Genomic DNA, 18,481 nt, shown 5'->3' on the forward strand with positions numbered 1-18,481 from the left:
CCACAAGAAGAAAAATGTTAAAAATGAAAACTTGGTCATGTGGGCTCACTCCCCCCACAGAAAGAAGAGGCAATCTGCATGATTAAAACCCTGGGTTCTCTAAGCCCCCGAAGTCTTGCTCTCACAATGTTTTTTCTTCTGTTAATAGTTCTCTTGTCCCTCCCTTCTTCCTATAAAAGCTTCCATCTTGTACAACTCCTCGAGCCCTCCCGGGGTCTAGATGTGACGCTCCCCAATGGAGAAATCACTTAGCCAAATTGATCTTCACCTGGACTTAGTTGAATTTTGTTGTTTTTTAAAAAATATATATTTTATTGATTTTTTTTTTTTTTTTAGCAGAGAGGAGGGGAGAGGGATAGAGGGTTAGAAACATCCATGAGAAACACTGACCAGCTGCCTCCTGCACACTCCCTACTGGGGATGTGCCCGCAACCAACGTACAATACATGCCCTTGACCGGAATCGAACCTGGGACCCTTCAGTCCTCAGGCCAATGCTCTATTGATTGAGCCAAACCGGTTAAGGGCTGAATTTTGTTTTTTGTAACAAACAAGACTCCTGGGGACCTCAGGTATTGAGAAGTGGTCATGGACACATCACCGTCGCTTCAGCTTGTGGAAAACCCAAATTACTGGTCTCCAAACCCCAGAGTTTCTGATTCAGTGGGCCCGCTGTGGAGCCTGGGGATTTTCATTTCAACTCGAATTTCCAGGCAGTGCCGATGCCGCTAAATTCAGGATATTGGCGTGTCCCCTCTGCGGAGAAGGCCCTCGGGGTTCAGGTTCAGGGCCTCGGGTCTGGTAGGCTGAAGGTAAGGTGACCAGACGTCCATTTGTCCCGTGTCCCGCGGCGTTAAAAAAAAAAAAAATCCGAAAAAGAAGGAAGAATCTTTCCAAAAATCGGGACTTTTTTTTTTTTTAAACGCGCAGGAGACAAATTGTTAGAAATCGGGGCTGTCCCGCCCAAAGCGGGACGGCTGGTCAGCTTACTTAAGGGCCAGGTGGCCGGGCCGAACACATTTCTTCCCGGGGCAATTGCTGACGCCCAAAGGGCTGCAGTCATCAGCCAGCTCCCCGGGTCAGGCCGACCCAGGGGCGGCGGACTCTGCCCCGCACGTGACCGCTGGGCGTCCGCACACACCCCGTCTCCTCCTCCTCCGCCCCCTCCACCTTCCTCTCCCCCTCCTCCTCCCCCTCCTCCACCAGCACCTCCTCCTCCACCTTCGCCTCCGCCTCCACCACCTCCTCCTCCTCCAGCACCACCTCCTCCTCCTCCGCCTCCTCCGCCTCCACCTCCTCCGCCTCCACCACCTCCTCCTCCAGCACCACCTCCTCCTCCTCCGCCTCCGCCTCCGCCTCCACCTCCTCCGCCTCCACCACCTCCTCCTCCAGCACCACCTCCTCCAGCACCACCTCCTCCGCCAGCACCACCTCCTCCTCCAGCACCACCTCCTCCGCCTCCACCTCCGCCTCCTCCTCCACCTCCGCCTCCGCCTCCTCCAGCACCACCTCCTCCTCCAGCACCACCTCCTCCGCCTCCACCACCTCCTCCTCCTCCAGCACCACCTCCTCCAGCACCACCTCCTCCGCCTCCGCCTCCGCCTCCAGCACTCCACCGCCTACAGCACCACCTCCTCCGCCAGCCACCACCTCCTCCTCCAGCCACCACCTCCTCCGCCTCCTCTACCTCCTCCTCCAGCACCACCTCCGCCTCCTCCACCACCTCCTCCACCCCCTCCTCCTCCAGCACCACCTCCTCCGCCTCCACCGCCTCCTCCTCCAGCACCACCTCCTCCAGCACCACCTCCTCCGCCTCCACCACCTCCTCCTCCAGCACCACCTCCTCCAGCACCACCTCCTCCGCCTCCACCACCTCCTCCTCCAGCACCACCTCCTCCGCCTCCACCTCCGCCTCCTCCTCCAGCACCACCTCCTCCGCCTCCGCCTCCGGGCCGCCCAGTCCCGCCCGGCCGTCCCGATGGCGCTGCGGGCGCTGCTGTGCTGCCTTGGGGCGCTGTGGCTGGGCCGCCCCGGCCTGGCCCTGCCCCCGGGCCCCGCTCCGGCGGCCGGTGAGTCTCCGGGCCCCTTCCCTCCCCGCGGGGCCGGGAGCGCCGCTCCGAGTCTGCAAAGTGCCCGGGACCCGCCGGGCTCCCGGGCCGGACCCTGGGGAGCTGAGCGCCGGGAGGAAAGGAGGGAGGGCGGCCGGGCCCCGCCGGGGAGGGCCGCGGGGCGGGCGGGGTGCACGCTGTGCTCCGGTGTTTGGCTCCGGGAAGGAAGGAGCAGTGCGCGCCGGTGGGAAAGCGGCCGGCAGTGGGCTGTCCCGCGCTTCTCCCCGCGGCCCCGATCCGCTCAGAGCCCCGGGGAGCCGGGGGGGGGGGGTGGCATCTCAGTGGGACTCGGAGGATCTTCGGTCCCCGCCACCGAGTTTGGTGACATTGACGCGAGTACGGTCACAGCCTCGGGGCTCCCCACCCAAAGTCCGTCGTCTGCCTTGGGACCCTCTTTTCTCGCAGCCTGGATGCTGGGCTGCGGGCGGACCGGCCTCACGCATCCTCAGCCCTTTCCCCAGGGCCTGTACCCGGGCTGGTTCTCAAAGTGCCGGCCGGGGCAGCCAGCACCAGCATCACCTACACTGGCTAGAAATGCAAGTTCTCCATCCCTACCCTGGCCTATGGATCCCGAAACTCCGAGGATTGGGGCCCAAAGATCTGTTTCAGAAAGTCTCTTGGTGACTGATAGACGCTGCAGTGTGAGAACCACTGGTCCAAAGAGATGCCTGTTAGGTGAGCGATTTCACCGTGCCACCTGAGCCGTCAGTTTCCAAGGTCAAGGTGCCCGCACCTCCCAGACCCCCCTTAGAAACACTTGCTCTGCTCCTCAGAGAGGGGAAAGTTAGACAGGGCTCTGGGGCATAGATGTCTCTGAAACTCAGCGCAGTGCCCAGTCCTGAAACCTGTGTTGCCCTTTCTCATGTGGCTGAAACGCAGTGAGAAAAGTGCCTCCTCTTTGAAAGCCAAGTGCACATGACTCAGCTCTGAGGCAGTGGAAAACAAGAACGTTTCCCAACTGTCAGTCGTAAGAAATGGTTCCCAAAACACTATGTCTGCTGGCTCCTGCTTTCACTAAAGCTGGCGCCGAGCTTACGTAGGTGGCTGTTCAGGATTCAGAGATAGAAGGTCCCCAGGTTGCATGGGGCGAACCAATGGCAAGTTCCCCTTTTGCTTTTAAGAATCCGGTTGCTGAAGATTTCAGTGCCTCAGTGCTGGGGTCTAGCCAATCTACAGTCACACCTCTGTGTTTGGGTAGGAAAGCAGCAAGATTGAATCCTGGGGAAAGGTAACTTCAAAGAGCTGCTTAAGTGTCACCTTGGACATATTTCACTTTTTCATTTGATGTAAACTCCCAACCATAGTATGGTGGGTGCTGGCTTTCCTTACAACACCTACCATACCATGAAGGCCTCTGGCTCACTATTGGGTGTGTATGTGTGTGTGCACACGCTTGCAAATGCCCAGTCTCAGTTTCCTGTCTGAGTCCTGGTGGTCAAGAGGACAAACACCCGGGGAAGCTCCACCAGAGTGTGTTTAGTTAGCCACAACCCTTTAGCTCAGGAGGTCAGGACCTGCTGGACTATTTGGTAGGAACGGACGTAAACAAATAAACGGAAGCCCGTATTTTTAACAGTAATATGTCCAAACATGGTTTACCAGATTTTTTAGGATAAATTTAAACTGTGATCGGCAAACTGCAGCTTGCGAGCTACATGCGGCTCTTTGGCCCCTCGAGTGTGGCTCTTCCACAAAATACCACAGCCTGGGCGAGTCTATTTTGAAGAAGTGGCGTTAGAAGAAGCTTAAGTTTAAAAAATTTGGCTCTCAAAAGAAATTTCAGTCGTTGTACTGTTGATATTTGGCTCTGTTGACTAATGAGTTTGCCGACCACTGAATTAAAACATTTTAAGATAAATACGTTTGGGGGGTATGTGTATAATTTTTGAGCACTTATGTACCTATGTTGACAACACCCACATATATTTGTGGGGATATTTTTAACGAAAGTGGTCATGGTGTAGGGAAAAGAACTTTGGATTGTTAACCAGAGACTCTGAATTGGAATGTGGGCTCTGCTGCAGGCCAGGTCTATGGTCTTGGGGGCGCGCGCGCGCGCGCGCGCGCGCGCGCGCGCGCGCGCACACACACACACACACACACACGCACACTCAGCATTTTATATACAATTTTATTAGAAGTGGAAGGTAAGGCCTCCTAAGGTTCACCATTCGTAAATCTCAGGCTAGGAGCCTGTCAGAGCGCATTCTTAGCTACTGTTTAAAGACTCCCTCCAGTGCACCTAAGTAATTACCCCTCACTTACCTGTCTGGGAATCCAGTGTAGTGGAAAGAACACTGGACGGCAAGCCCGGAGGAACTGGTTCCAGTTTAGCTTTCATTGCTGGAGGGAATCCTGAAATTTGCCTATGCCTAATTAAAGAATGTTGTTGAGGGCCTAATATAGGTCAGACACATTCTAGATGCTAGAGATATATACATCTCAGTATAAAATTATATATGGTGGATATGTCCTTAATGTGTTTTCAGTTTTGGTTTATAAAAATGTGGTATATTTATAATCTCATGTCCTTTAATCACAGTAGGGGTCAGCATCCATTTTACACGAGATGAGAGAGAGAGAGAGGGGTATCACAGGGAGGAGCAACAACCTGTTATCCAACTGTAAATATTTATGTAAAAAGATAAAGAAAAAAAAAGAGAATTAGATTTAACACCATTTCTTTTCTAATCAACAGGACAGTTCTGGCATGTGACTGACTTACACTTAGACCCTACTTACCACATCACAGATGACCACACCAAAGTGTGTGCTTCGTCCAAAGGCACAAATGCCTCCAATCCTGGCCCTTTTGGAGATGTTATGTGTGATTCTCCGTATTACCTTATCTTGTCAGCATTTGATTTCATTAAAAATTCAGGACAAAAAGCATCTTTCATGATATGGACAGGGTAAGTTTCTATCTAATAAAAGAGTAACATGCTAATTGACCGTATCTTTGCAACGCCTACCAGCCAATCAGGAGTGACTATGCAAATCAACCCAACAAAGATGGCAGGTTAATTTGCATACACCAGGGCTGAGCAGCCCGGGGCTGGGGCAAGACACAGGCTTTCTGCACCACCCCCAGCTGCTCCGGGCCTCTGAGCAGGGTATGAAGGAGGAAAGATGGCTCCAGGCCAGAGTGAAGGTGGTGCCCACAGCCAGGGAAAGGAAAGCCCATTCTGGCATGAATTTTTGTGCATCGGGCTTCTAGTATTATATAAATACCATGAGTTACTCAGTGTCTTAAGCTTCATTAGATTGTTGAATTCCGTAAGATTAATTATGCTTTAAAATTACTCAGTTTAAGAAATTCTACGTCATTCAAATTAATCAACATTAGAGATAAAATTTTTAGAATTGTGTGGGGTTTTTTTTGAGTACACACTCTAGAAATATGTTGATGCAAATACATGAATCCATAAGCAGCATACTTATATCGATGTCTTGATATTTTATCACTTATTAATGTGATAAAAGTCTTGATTTAATAAAAACAAATGGCAAAAATGGGAGTTAATCTGTGATAGCAATTTTGCAAACAGCATCGTCTGGTGGTATAATGAAATAATTCGATCCATTATGACAGAGCGACGAGGCCTGCATTTCCTGTACCTGAAACAGCATTATTGTTTTCTCCATTTTGCATATAAGGAAATGAAAGCACTGAGCGTCTAAGTAACTTGCCCAAGTGCGCACAGCCCGGGAGTGGCAAAGCTGGGATTTTTGATCTAGGCATTTTGGCTCTGGAATCTGTGCTTTTCATTTACTAACATTTTTTATCTCTCAAAAATCTGCAGTCAGGCAGTAAAACAGGCTGAGATTTCTAGTTTATCTTTTGTGATTACACACATTTTTAAAATGAGATTCTTTGTGGGAGAAAGGTAAATGAAGAGTAGCTTACCAACTCTTCACTCGTATCTGCTGTTTTACAGTGGAGGTCTGCGAAGACAGTACCCAGCAAGGCATTGTGCACACGTCTCGTGAATTCTCTGTGTAACTTGACTTTGTCCTCTATGATTCTCTGTTCTTTTCAGGGATAGCCCCCCTCATGTTCCAGTGTATGAACTCTCCACAGACACAGTCATAACGGTGATTGCTAATATGACAACCACCGTCCAGAGTCTCTTTCCAAATCTCCAGGTTTTCCCTGCGCTGGGCAATCATGACTATTGGCCACAGGTAAGTCTGACCTTAACTTCCCATCAGTGGTGCAAAAAGTATGACAGTAACTGACTGATGGGAGTGGGGCTCATCGAGGCAGAGTGTGCTCTTAATGCTACCCATCAAGGAAGGCAAGACGAGTGTTTCAAGGACTTTAAAATGACTCTTAATAACTCATAAGATGTTATGTCCATAGTTTGTGTTCGGAAGCACATACCTAGTTGGTGAAGTATTAGTTTTTGTTTCTCTTTTTAATCTTCCTTTATTTCACCTTTCTTTTGAGTGCTTTTGTCATTCACTCATATTTATGTGATTCAGTTTGGGAGGAAGGTTAACGTCGACAAATGTTTATTTTTCAGAATTTCAATTTGGCATACTAAACTCACCACACCCTAATCTAAGCTAGATTGAGATCGGAAACTTTAAAAACATAGCAAACTATCATGATCATGTTTATGTTCAAGCCCAGTTTATCTAATTAAGATGTGATTCAAGGCAGAGACTATATTCAGAATATTTAATGCCTGATACAGCCGAGTTTCAACTTACCAGAACAGCTTTTTGTTAAGCAGCCTGTGTGTAACAGCTAATACCAGCTTTGGTTTCAGGGTCTTCTTGTAGTAGTGTAGAACCCCCAATTTATACAGATTTAAGAGATTATTGTTTAGTCCAAAGCATGGCAAATTAGGGCTTCTGGTCCAAATTGGCCTGCCACCTGTTTTAAATAAAGTTTTATTGAAACACAACCATGTCTATTCTTCCTGTATTGCCTATGGCTTCTTTTGCACCAACTGCAGAGCAGAATAGCTGTGACAGAACGCATCGCTCATAAGGGTTGCTTTTTGTAGAAGAAGTTTGCTGACCCTGGTCTATTAGGTCTAGTAATAATTAATGTCGTTTTCTAATACTTTTTTAAATCGAATTTATTTAAACAATACAACAAAATTTAATCAACAATATAGTTGCCGTTGTTTTCTACTACTTGTGCCCAGCGCTCAGGAAGCATTTTAATCCCTCTGTTGTAAAATTCTTGTGATTTTGATGCAAAAAATTCGGTCAATGCATTTTTGAGGCATTCTTCATTATTAAATTTTTTTCCAAGAAGGAAGTTTTGCAAAGAACGAAACAAATGGTAATCGGAAGGGGCAATGTCAGGAGAATATGCAGGTTGAGGGAGAACTTCCCATTCCAACTGGCGCAGTTTTTCAGCAGTGATTCTTGCAGTATGCGGTCGTGCGTTATCGTGGTGAAGAATTACGCCCTTCCGATTAATCAGCGCGGGTTCTTTTTCTCTTAAAGCTTGGGCTAACCTTTCCAATTGGGCACTATACACTGCACTTGTAATGGTTTGGTTAGATGGTAAAAGTTCATAATGAAGAATTCCTTTAAAATTCCACCAAACACACAACATCACTTTTTTCGCATGCAAGTCAGGTTTTGGTGTGGGCTGCGGAGCCTCATTTTTGTCCAACCATTGAGGCCGCCTTTTCAAATTAACATACAGCACCCATTCTTCATCTCCAGTAACAATTTGCTCTAAAAACGGCAAACGGTTTTGACGAGAGAGGAGCGAACTGCAAATTGTGACTCTTTGATTACGGTTGTTGTCGGTCAACTCATGAGGAACCCATTTTCCAAACTTTTGGACTTTGCCAAGTGCACGCAATTGATTGGAAATTGTTTTTTGTGAACAATTTAAAGTTGTTGCAAGCTCTTGTTGGGTAATTTGAGGATTTTGCACCAAAAGAGCTTGAAGAGCTTCTTGATCAGAATTGGACACACAGCCTCGACCACTCTTGTCATCTAACGAAAAATTTCCCTCGCGAAATTTCTCAAACCAACGCTGGCATTTTCTGGCGCTAACTGCATCTTGACCAAGAGCACTACAGATGTTTTTTGCAGCCTCACTTGCTTTTCTTCCTAATTGGAACTCGTAAAGCATGCAGTGCCGAATATGCTCTTCATCCGCCATCTTCTTAGCCCTAGTTTTGCAACAAAAACCAAACCAAACACAAACTTTTTCAAGCAAAACTTGTTAATTGCACTTCACACGTTCTGTAGATACCACGTGTTTGAAGGTTATGTCAATACAAGTCAACGCCAAGCAAGATTTTAAACGAATGTTAAAAAATGACATTAATTATTACTAGACCCAATAAATCTACTCTTCATTTTATAGATGAGAAAACAGGCCTAGAAATGTTAAGTTGCTTGTTAAATGCTCACAATCACTCAGGGGTGGAGCCCACATCCTGGATCTTTTGTGTGCAGTTAGACCAGTGTGGTTTCACACATCCCTAGCTCTTGCCAGAATAACATACTCAACAACTCTGGATTATGATGTTTACTTTCCTGCCTCTCTTTGTCTACATTTCTCTTTTTGCTTAGAATACCTTTTCCATCTCATGTCAAAAGGATGCTTCATGAGAGTTTTGATTATATTAGTTCATCGAACCTGAGCAGAGTGGTTTTGAAAAGTTGTACCCTGGGACGGGTGTTAAGTTTCACCTAACTTCCTGGCACTGGCCTCTGGACTTGAGATGAATGAAGTGTGAGTCTCTGTGAGTTGTCCTCTCAAGCAGTGTCACCTTTTGTGACCCCTGAGATGGTAGACACTCAGGGCAGAGGCTCGGGGATGGTAGTCTCTGGAGCCAGAGGTTGCACGTTGTTTTATTAGGTGACAGGCAGACTGGTGCGGTGGAAAAGTGAGTTACATTCACTAGAATTAAATCCTCATCTCGTCCTGCTTCTAATAGCTTGACCAACTTGGATAATTCACTTCATGTCCCTGATCCCTAGGTCACTCATTTGCAAATAGGTGCAATAATACCCTCCTTGCAGAATTTTTGTGAGAAGAAGTGACACTTTATGAAAAGGCACAACTTCCTAACCACCACATAGTAAGCCCTCAGTAAGTGGAGTGGTGGTTGTTATAGCATTAAGCTGTGGCATGCGATACATTGTCCTATCTCCTTGGAGGATTTTTTTATTTTTTTATTTTTATCTCTGTCTTCTTTTGATTTATGTTTAATTTTTAAAAATCTTTATTGTTGAACATATTACAGATGTCTCCTTTGTCTTCTTTTATGAAGTCACATCTTATAATAATTCAAAGACGTAGGTACTACCCAACTTCTAAACTGTATCCTATTATGTATACAGCTAAGATAAATTGGACAGCCTGTATACATACATACATATATATATATATATATATATATATATATATATATATATATATATATATATTTATTTCTTCATTGATTTCAGAGAGGAAGAGAGAGGGATGGAGAGATAGAAACATTAATGATGAGAGAGGATCATTGATCGGCTGCCTCCTGCTTGCCCCCTATTAGGGATCAAGCCCACAATCAAGGAATGTGCCCTTGGCTGGAATCAAACATAGGACCCTTCTGTCCACAGGCCAACGTTCTATCCACTGAGCCAAACCGGTTAGGGCAGCCTGTATACCTTAAACAGTTAATTTTTCTCCTCTTTCTAGCTTATGAGTTCATATTTTAAAATCTTTTTGTTATTCTACTCCCATTCTTCCATCCCACATGTAACACTTCAGGAATGTCAAATGAAAGCCTCCCATCAGTATTACTAGAGACTGATACCTGGGATTGAAATCTGGAGAGTATTGGTAACAACACAGATGACAAGTGTTATTTCCATTAAAACCCATAAACATGTACATAAACATAGCTACATGGTCATACACATGCAGAGAGGCATGTCCCCACCCATTCCATCAGAGTGTGGGCAGCCCGGGCATGCCTTCCCATGGCCACCCGCCCTGGAAAGCAGTCTGGGCAGGATCCTCATTTACTCCTAAACTGGTAAGACTGGTGCCATGAAACTTACCTATGGGTCCCAGTGAATACCTCATTTCTCAGCAGTGGTCCTGTCACAGCCCAAACACACTGAGAGGATAGTATGGTCCAGTAGACAAGTGGAGGTAAGCGTGATGGCGCAAAGACCTGGGATTTAGATCCAGCTCTGTGACTGACCAGTTGTGCCTGGATAAATCACCTAAGTTCTCTGGTGCTGATATTTCTCATATTTAAAGTGGAAAAGTGTAGAGTGCTTTTTATATAGTGTTAAGATTCCACTTGACCATGTTAGTATCTTGGTTTTCATCTTAAAGCAAACACATGGTAGAAACTTTAGGGTTTTTTTTTTTGTTTTGTTTGTGTTTTTTTTTAATGATGATCAATTTTTGATTTTTTTCTAATTAGAGAAACATAGATCTGAGAGTGCAAAATTGATTAGTGGCTTCCCTTACACTTCCAAACAGGGATCGCTCCCCATACCCAGGCATGTGCCCTGACCAGTAATGGAACTGTCAATCTTTTGGTACAACCTTTTGGTGCATAGGACTATGCCCAAATAACTGAGCCACACCGGCCAAGGCAATGACAACTAATTCTAAATCAAAATCTAGATTGGCCTAAACCATTGTGTAATTTTCAGACAGGTGACTCTGATCTCTGACACGAACTGAAAATATGCTTTGGATAATTAGTCCCAGTTAAAACAAATTATTTGGTTATTACTTACTCTGAATGTATTTAGACTTTCATTATGTACTAGGTATATGCATTAGGAACTAATGTGACTTGGGTGTCATCTTGAGAAATAACTAAGCATTTTAATTAATGCTGACAAGGAAACTCCTTTAAGAAATATGTCTCTATCATTATTACACAGAAGGAAATGAGGATAGTGAATAAAATGCATTAGTTTTATATTATACTTTTTAAAGACAAAAGTGGGAGTAATTACCCAATTTTACAAATGCTTTCTGGGTTTCTATTCAGTATCTACTTTCTTAAAGTTTTGTTTATTTTCTCCCCTAGAAAATAAACATACATTATTATAATATGATAAATAGGATGATAAAAGATACTTTAAGATAATACAAATAATGTTTTATACATCTAGTTCACCATTAAAAATCAACAAGTTGGTAAAATTCAGGCTGACATAAGAGACTTCTTCGAATCAATTTTGTGTGGTTATAAATCTTTAAGAAGCTTTTTACTAGTGTTAACATTTCAGAGGACTTATTCTATTTTTTTCCATTCCTTCCACATGCTATGATTCCACATATGAAGGAGATTCCACATATGAGTGGGATCATGTGATACTTGTCTTACTCTGACTGGCTTATTTCGCTTAACATAATACTCTCCAGGTCCCTCCATGCTGTCTCAGAGGGTAAGAGATCTAGATTTCACATACATGTGAAATCATAAGGCATTTTCCCTTCTCTGTCTGATCCTTTTTTGGTCAATTTGATGAATCATTATTCAAGGCTTGGTTCAAATGCTCTATTGTCTCTCCCTGCTGACTCTGGACCAGATTTGATTCTTCTTGCTTCTATACTCCCAGAGCCTCTGCAGTAGTACCTAGTGCACTGTCTTATAGGTGATCCATTGTATTTTGTCCCTGTCTCTCCAACTATGTTATATACTCCTTGAAGATTACCTCCATCTAGTATTCATCTTTGCATTTTCAGATACCTAGCATAGTAGTAAACACTCAAGCAATGTTTAATTAATTGATCCCCACAGTCTTCAGAGTTTCAATGGTGAATTATATTGTTTGTGGCCAGGATCAACTGCCTGTTTTCACCAGCAAGGTGTACAATGCAGTAGCAAACCTCTGGAAACCATGGCTAGATGAAGAAGCTATTCAGACTTTAAAGAAAGGTAAGTGAGAGATTTACTACTTTGCTTCTATTTTTATTAATGTTGTTTAGACTTAGGTCTTTCATATTTGCTTGGCTGTGCCAATTCTGAAGAGCCTCTGTACCCAGTTTTTCTGGAGGCCACAAATCATGTTTGAAAGCTGAGGGGAGAGAGAGAGAGTCATGGATGGTGAGTGGGCTCAGGGCCAGCATCTCAGTGACTAGCTCTGACAAGTAGACTCTTGGGCATTCTGTTGCCACTGGTTTGCTGGCATCAGTGGGCTTATGCCTTTAAGCTTCATCTCCATGGAGGATGTAGCATCTCTGGTTTGTCTGCCATTTATTCAGTGGTCTCTGGCAAGATCCCATTCTCTGGATTTTGTATTTCACAATAATTCTCATCTTCACTTTCCCAATCATACTATATTAGGAGTTGGTATAGTAATATTTCTTTTACAAAGTTCAATACCTTGTTGTTTAGTGCCAGTATATTTATTTTATTTTCACCTGAATATTGGAAACAACTCTTGTTACCTCTATGTATAGAAGAGCTAACACATGGACTTAGCACATGGTAGGTTTTCCATGTTTGTTAAACCTGATTCTTATCTAATGATGGCTTATGTATAATATACAAACTAAACAATGAGATCCTATATAATAAAAGCCTAATATGCAAATTGACTAAACTGCAAAACGACCAGTCGCTATGATGCACACTGACCACCAGGAAGCAAACACTCAATGCAGGAGCTTCCCCCAAGCCCTAGGCTAGCCAAGGTAGGTGCCGGGCGGGGCGGGTGGGGGGGTCCCCTCAATCACCCTACCAGTCGCCCTGCAGAGGGAGGCGACTGGCAGCGGGGGGTAGGGGTGGGGCCAGTGAATGGGCAGTGTCAGGCTGGCCAAGGCAGGTGCTAATGGATGCCCCTGATCATCCCATTGATCACCCACAGATAGGCCCTACTTGCTGTCAGGCCTAGGGTCCTTTCCCGTGCACAAATTTCATGCACCGGGCCTCTAGAATAAATATAACTATCATGGCTGGTATGTAAATCCTTTAAAAAAAAAATTTTAATGAAGAATTTGCTTTTATAGTAACTGCATATCTGTGTGTGTGTTTCTCTAGAATAAGTTTAAATTTGTTTTTATAGGTGGCTTTTATTCACAGAAAGTTTCATCTAATCCGAACCTTAGAATCATCAGCCTGAACACAAACTTATACTATGGCCCAAATATTGTGACTCTGAATAGGAGTGACCCAGCAAATCAATTTGAATGGCTAGAAAATACACTGAATATCTCTCAGCAAAATAATGAGAAGGTATATTTCATAGACCCAAATCATAAGGGGATAAACAGAGGGCTAAATTTGTATATTTATTAAACTTGTCGGGGGGGAGGGGGGGAGGTATGTGTCAGGAATTAATAAAAATAAAATTTGAAGATGTTTTCATATGAAATGCATGATAATTTATCTCTTGTTATTTGTTTTATTTTGTTTTGCTTTTAATGTTTTGAGGATTGATTGACATCAGTTCATATAAAAAGAGGCTGATATTAAAAAAAATTGTGACCAATGTCACAGTTAATGCAACAGTGTCGTTTATTATTTTTAACTAGAGGCCCAAAGCATGAAATTTGTGTGCAGGGCAAAGGTAGGGGGTTCCTCAGTCCAGCCTGCACCCTCTCCAATCCGGAATCCCTCTCTCAATCCAGGACTGCTGGCTCCTAGCCACTCACCTGCCTGCCTGCCTGATTGCCCCTAACCACTCTGCCTGCCTGCCTGATTGCCCCTAACCATGCCTACCTGTCTGCCTGATGCCCCTAACTACTCCCCTGCTGGTCTGATCACCCCTAACCACTCTCCCCTGATAGCCTGATCACCCCTAACCACTGACCCCTGATGGCCTGATTACCCCTAACTGCTCTACCTGCCTTCCTGATTGCCCCTAACCGCCTTTGCCTCGGCCCCTGCCACTGTGCTAATTAGACATCCAGAAGATGTCCAGTCTAATTAGCATATTACTCTTTTATTAGTATAGATATTTTTTTATTGATTTCAGAGAAGAAGGGATATATATATATATATATATATATATATATATATATATATATGTGTGTGTGTGTGTGTGTGTGTATATATATATATATATATATATATAGAGAGAGAGAGAGAGAGAGAGAGAGAGGGAGAGAAACATCAATGAATGGAGAGAACCATTAATTAGCTGTCCCCTGCACACACCATACTGGTGGAGGATCGAGCCTGCAACCTGGTCGTGTGCCCTTGGTCGGAATCAAACCTGGATCCCTTTAGTCTGCAGGCCAACGCTCTATCCACTGAGCCAAACTGGCTAGGGCAGCAGGGTAGTTTAAAAGAGACAAGAGCAAATATAACAAAATAAATAGTTTTCTAATTTTATATTTTTTGGTAATAAAAAGGAGAGATGGTATATTTGCTTTCTAAATTTTAATTAATATGCTTTTGATCTTGGGTATCTAAATGTCATTTAGTTACAACAAATGTGAAGAAAGATGCTCATCAGCCCTCCTGTGTTTCTTTCCCCAGGTGTACATCATAGCACACATCCCAGTGGGCTACCTGCCCTTTTCCATGGGCACCACGGCCATGAGAGAATTCTATAATGAGAAACTGATCAGTATTTTTAGAAAATACAGCAGTGTCATTGCGGGACAGTTTTATGGTCACACTCACAAAGACAGCATCATGGTTCTTTCAGATGAAAAAGGTAAAGTTAGAAGCACCTCTTCCAGGTAACACACAGCCCCCGGGGTCAGAGGGAGAGGGCTGTCCCCAACCTCGATTCTTGTCTCTTCATATAAATGCGTTTATGCAAGAGACCTCGATTGCTTTGTGATGAAGCCAATTTTATTAAAGCAAGTAAAAGCATCACCTTTATTGAAGAAGCAAGCCAAGCAAATCTATACATCTGGCTTATGAAACACAGTTCTCAGCTAATCTGAAGAGTGAGTGGCGTGGGGATCTGAGGCATTATATACCCTCCTGTCTATAGGTTTCAACATCCCTCTGCTGAATATTTAGATACAGGTTCATTCTCAAGGTCCCTTTCCACCTTGCTGTGTCCTCCCCAGACTGCATGAGAAGCACCTGGCTACCATACCTGGTCAAGCCTTGAGGCAGCTGGCTTCTCTGCTTAGGGAGTAAAACTGCCTTTTTTCCTCTCTCTCCCTCCTTTTCTGCATTCTCTCCTCAGGGAGGATTTTAACAATTAGCTCTCAGGTGTCCTTGGCTGGGGAAGATAGTGGGTTGTTGTTTACAAGCCGGTTGCTAATTGCTCTCACTGTTTGGCCTTGTTTTCACTCTCCTGTCTCAGGTTCCCTATTTCACTTGCTCTGGAATTTTCCTAGCTCCTTACTGTCCTGGCACAGTAATATGACATTTTGTTCGTATCTCCCAAATCCAAGATGCTAAAGTAAGGCATCGAAACTCCGGTAATTCTTACTGATTTAGCAAATTAAATGTTCTATTTAATCCAGCACCAGATTTTACTTAATATAAAAAGCAAAGGGCACTTTACCACTGGTTTAAAGTAAAACATAATAAATTCTCATTTTTAAGTACTTATATGCATTGTTAATGACTCAGCATTAAAAGAAAAAAAATAGAAGAAAATGCTAGCATCAAACTGAACGATGCTCTATTTTTAAAAATTATTTTGTGCATGAGGGTAGAAAACTTGAGAGTTAACAAATTAAGACTTCTGATTTTATAGTAGTCAGTATGGAGAAAAAACAAAATATATTTTTTTTAGTAATTGGGGAATATTTTTGAAATGCTTTACCTCTTTTTTTGGAATGGGTGGTCTTGGTAAAAATGAGAACCTTTTAGGATTTGATGGCTTTTTTACTCAGTATTTTTACTTAGTTCTAGGATATGTATAAAACACGGTGACACTTAAATATTTATTATGTAGTCATTGGAATATTGTTTCAGGTGGAGGTACAGGACATGTGTGTGTACTTGTAATAACTTGAATTTTTTCATTATGAAAAATTTTAAATATCCAAAAGCAGAGAGAATGATAAAAACAGACACATGTGCCATCATTTATTTTAACATATATCAAGATTTTGCCACATTTGTTTTACCCATCCATTTTTAAAATTTTTTTCCTGAATTATCTAAAAGTGAACCTTAACATCAGATGTTTTAGCCTTACATGCTTCCGATACATTGCTAAAATACATGAGTCACTTACATAATCATACCACCTTTAATTTATCTAACAAAATTAATAATAATTCTTTGCTATTATTTAATACCATCCCATAATAAAATGTTTCTATTTTCCTCAAAAGTGTTTTTGACATGTTTCAAGTCAGAATCCATTAAAGATCATATATCATTGGGCTATTATGTCTATTAACCTCTTAATCTGGAACTTGTTCATATTTTTAATATAGTTAAACTCAGTCTCTAAAAAGATATTTTTATGTTTTGTCCAGGAAGTCCAGTAAATTCTGCGTTTGTGGCTCCTGCGGTTACCCCAGTGAAGGGCGCTTTACAGAAACAGACCAACAACCCTGGAGTCAGACTATTTCAGTATGATCCTCATGATTATAAGTTATTGGTAAGTTGGTACAATTTTAGAATTGACCCCATGTTTATAAATGACTTCATATTTTCAGTAGTTTAGTTGAATGTTTTTAGTATAGCTGTGTGTGCTGTGTGTGTGTATATATGTGCTAACATAGAATGATGTCCCTGATATAGCATTCAATACTTTTTAAAAGTCCAAAAGTTTGTATAGTATGACTTCCTTTTTTAAAAAAGCCAAAAAAAGCCCAAACTGGTTTGGCTCAGTGGATGGAATGTGCACCTGTGGACTGAGGGATCCTGGGTTCGGTTCCGGTCAAGGGCATGTACCGTGGTTGAGGGCACGTTCCCGGTGGGGGATGTGCAGGAGGCAGCTGTTGTGTCTAACTCTCTATCCCTCTCCCTTCCTCTCTGTAAAATAATCAATAAAATATATTAAAAAAAATAAAAAAGCCAAAAAATAGGAAATAGGTGTATATTTTCTAAATACTTATATTTGTTTCATACATAAACTCTAGAACAGCACAAGTAACACCAGAGTGTTGGTAAATGTTTAACAACCTGTTCACCGGGAGAAAAAACACACAAACTTTGGTTTATAGTGTTTGCTGATTTCCATGATGTAAATACTCCCATCGTGGCCAATTTCAAGCTGCCAGAGTTAGTGTCAACTGACTGGCAAGATTCCTGAAAATCTGACAATCGGCTCTTGTGAGCTGGTTACAGCGCCTCCAGCATAATATCATTAGTGGTGGTGACTTTTGACGCGTGTGAATCGAAGGCTTTCTATTCTGTACATCTCTTTATATCATTTATATTAATTTGTATTATGTTCTTTCATTTGTTTTTAAAATGAAAAAGTAATATAGCTCTTCTAGTGGGGTTCTTTCTCCAAAATCAACTCTCACTTTTTTAAGTGATTGCAACTTGAAATCAGGAGTGCCGCGTTAATCCTAGGGAAGACTCTTCTTGCTGCAAAGTGTTTTGTGTGCCCCCGAATGAACTGCGCTTTCTTACTGTTTTTGACTGTAGGATATGTTGCAGTTTTACTTGAACCTGACAGATGCTAATCTAAAAGGAGAATCCAACTGGCAGCTGGAGTACACCCTGACCCAGACTTATGACATTGAAGATCTGCAGCCAAAAAGTTTGTATGGATTAGCTAAAGAATTTGCAGCCCTGGATAGTAAGAAATTCATGAAATACTATAATTACTACTTCGTGAGTTATGACAGCAATGTCGTTTGCAGTGACTTATGCAAGGCCTTTCAAATTTGTGCAATTATGAATCTGGATCGTAATTCCTATGTAGACTGCCTCAAACGTTACTATATAAAGCACAATCTATAGCATTTCCCAACTTGTGTTCATAGAGAAGGCAACTTGTTATGTCAATCTTTGTGAGTTACTGAATGGGCAAACAGAATTCCTTTCTTTGCTTTCTTTTTTATGATGCTCAAATGAAGATATTTTTAATATTCCAATTTTTTGATACATTAGATGTATATAAACTGCCCACTAGAATGATGTTTAAATATGCACTTTCTATCTTCCAGTTTATATAATTATATCTAATTTATACTCTTGTGACAATGCCATTTTTATAGTCAAGGAAACAACTCTTCAGACGTATGACCAATTATTTTTCAAAAGATAATTTTCAGTTTGATTGATTCACTCTTATTAAAACCCCATGTGTGAGCTGAAGTTCAAACTGTTTAAATCTCATGTGTAAACTGAGGTTAACATCTTTTACATGCACCGCCTCCTCTTGGGAAAACTCGGATTTCTCATGAGGGTCATCTCTGAGTCTATGAAACATCACCGGACATGTGGTATCTAGCTGTCTCCACTCTGTGATGAAAGGGAGTGCTTTTCAGTACCGCTAACTTCTTAATTTAATTTAATTTAATTTAATTTAATTTTTTAATCC

At 42.8% G+C, this 18,481-nt stretch overlaps 1 protein-coding gene across 2 annotated transcripts; it reads left to right on the forward strand.

Moving 5' to 3' along the window:
* The first annotated feature begins 1,938 nt into the window (after positions 1-1,938).
* SMPDL3A (sphingomyelin phosphodiesterase acid like 3A) lies at positions 1,939-18,255 on the forward strand. 2 transcript variants are annotated; one of them, XM_036414248.2, is made up of 8 exons: positions 1,939-2,068; positions 4,806-5,019; positions 6,148-6,292; positions 11,895-11,991; positions 13,121-13,290; positions 14,539-14,719; positions 16,458-16,582; positions 17,581-18,255. In XM_036414248.2, exons 1-8 carry the CDS (start codon positions 1,978-1,980, stop codon positions 17,896-17,898), a joined length of 1,341 nt encoding a protein of 446 aa, XP_036270141.1. In that variant the 5' UTR covers positions 1,939-1,977; the 3' UTR covers positions 17,899-18,255. The 2 variants fall into 2 exon arrangements, with proteins under 2 accessions (XP_036270141.1, XP_036270144.1); XM_036414251.1 differs by lacking the exon at positions 1,939-2,068 and adding an exon at positions 3,429-3,476.
* The last annotated feature ends 226 nt before the right edge of the window (positions 18,256-18,481 follow it).

The sequence above is a fragment of the Pipistrellus kuhlii genome, unplaced genomic scaffold (genome assembly GCF_014108245.1).
Source record: "Pipistrellus kuhlii isolate mPipKuh1 unplaced genomic scaffold, mPipKuh1.p scaffold_m20_p_5, whole genome shotgun sequence".
NCBI lineage: Eukaryota > Metazoa > Chordata > Mammalia > Chiroptera > Vespertilionidae > Pipistrellus > Pipistrellus kuhlii.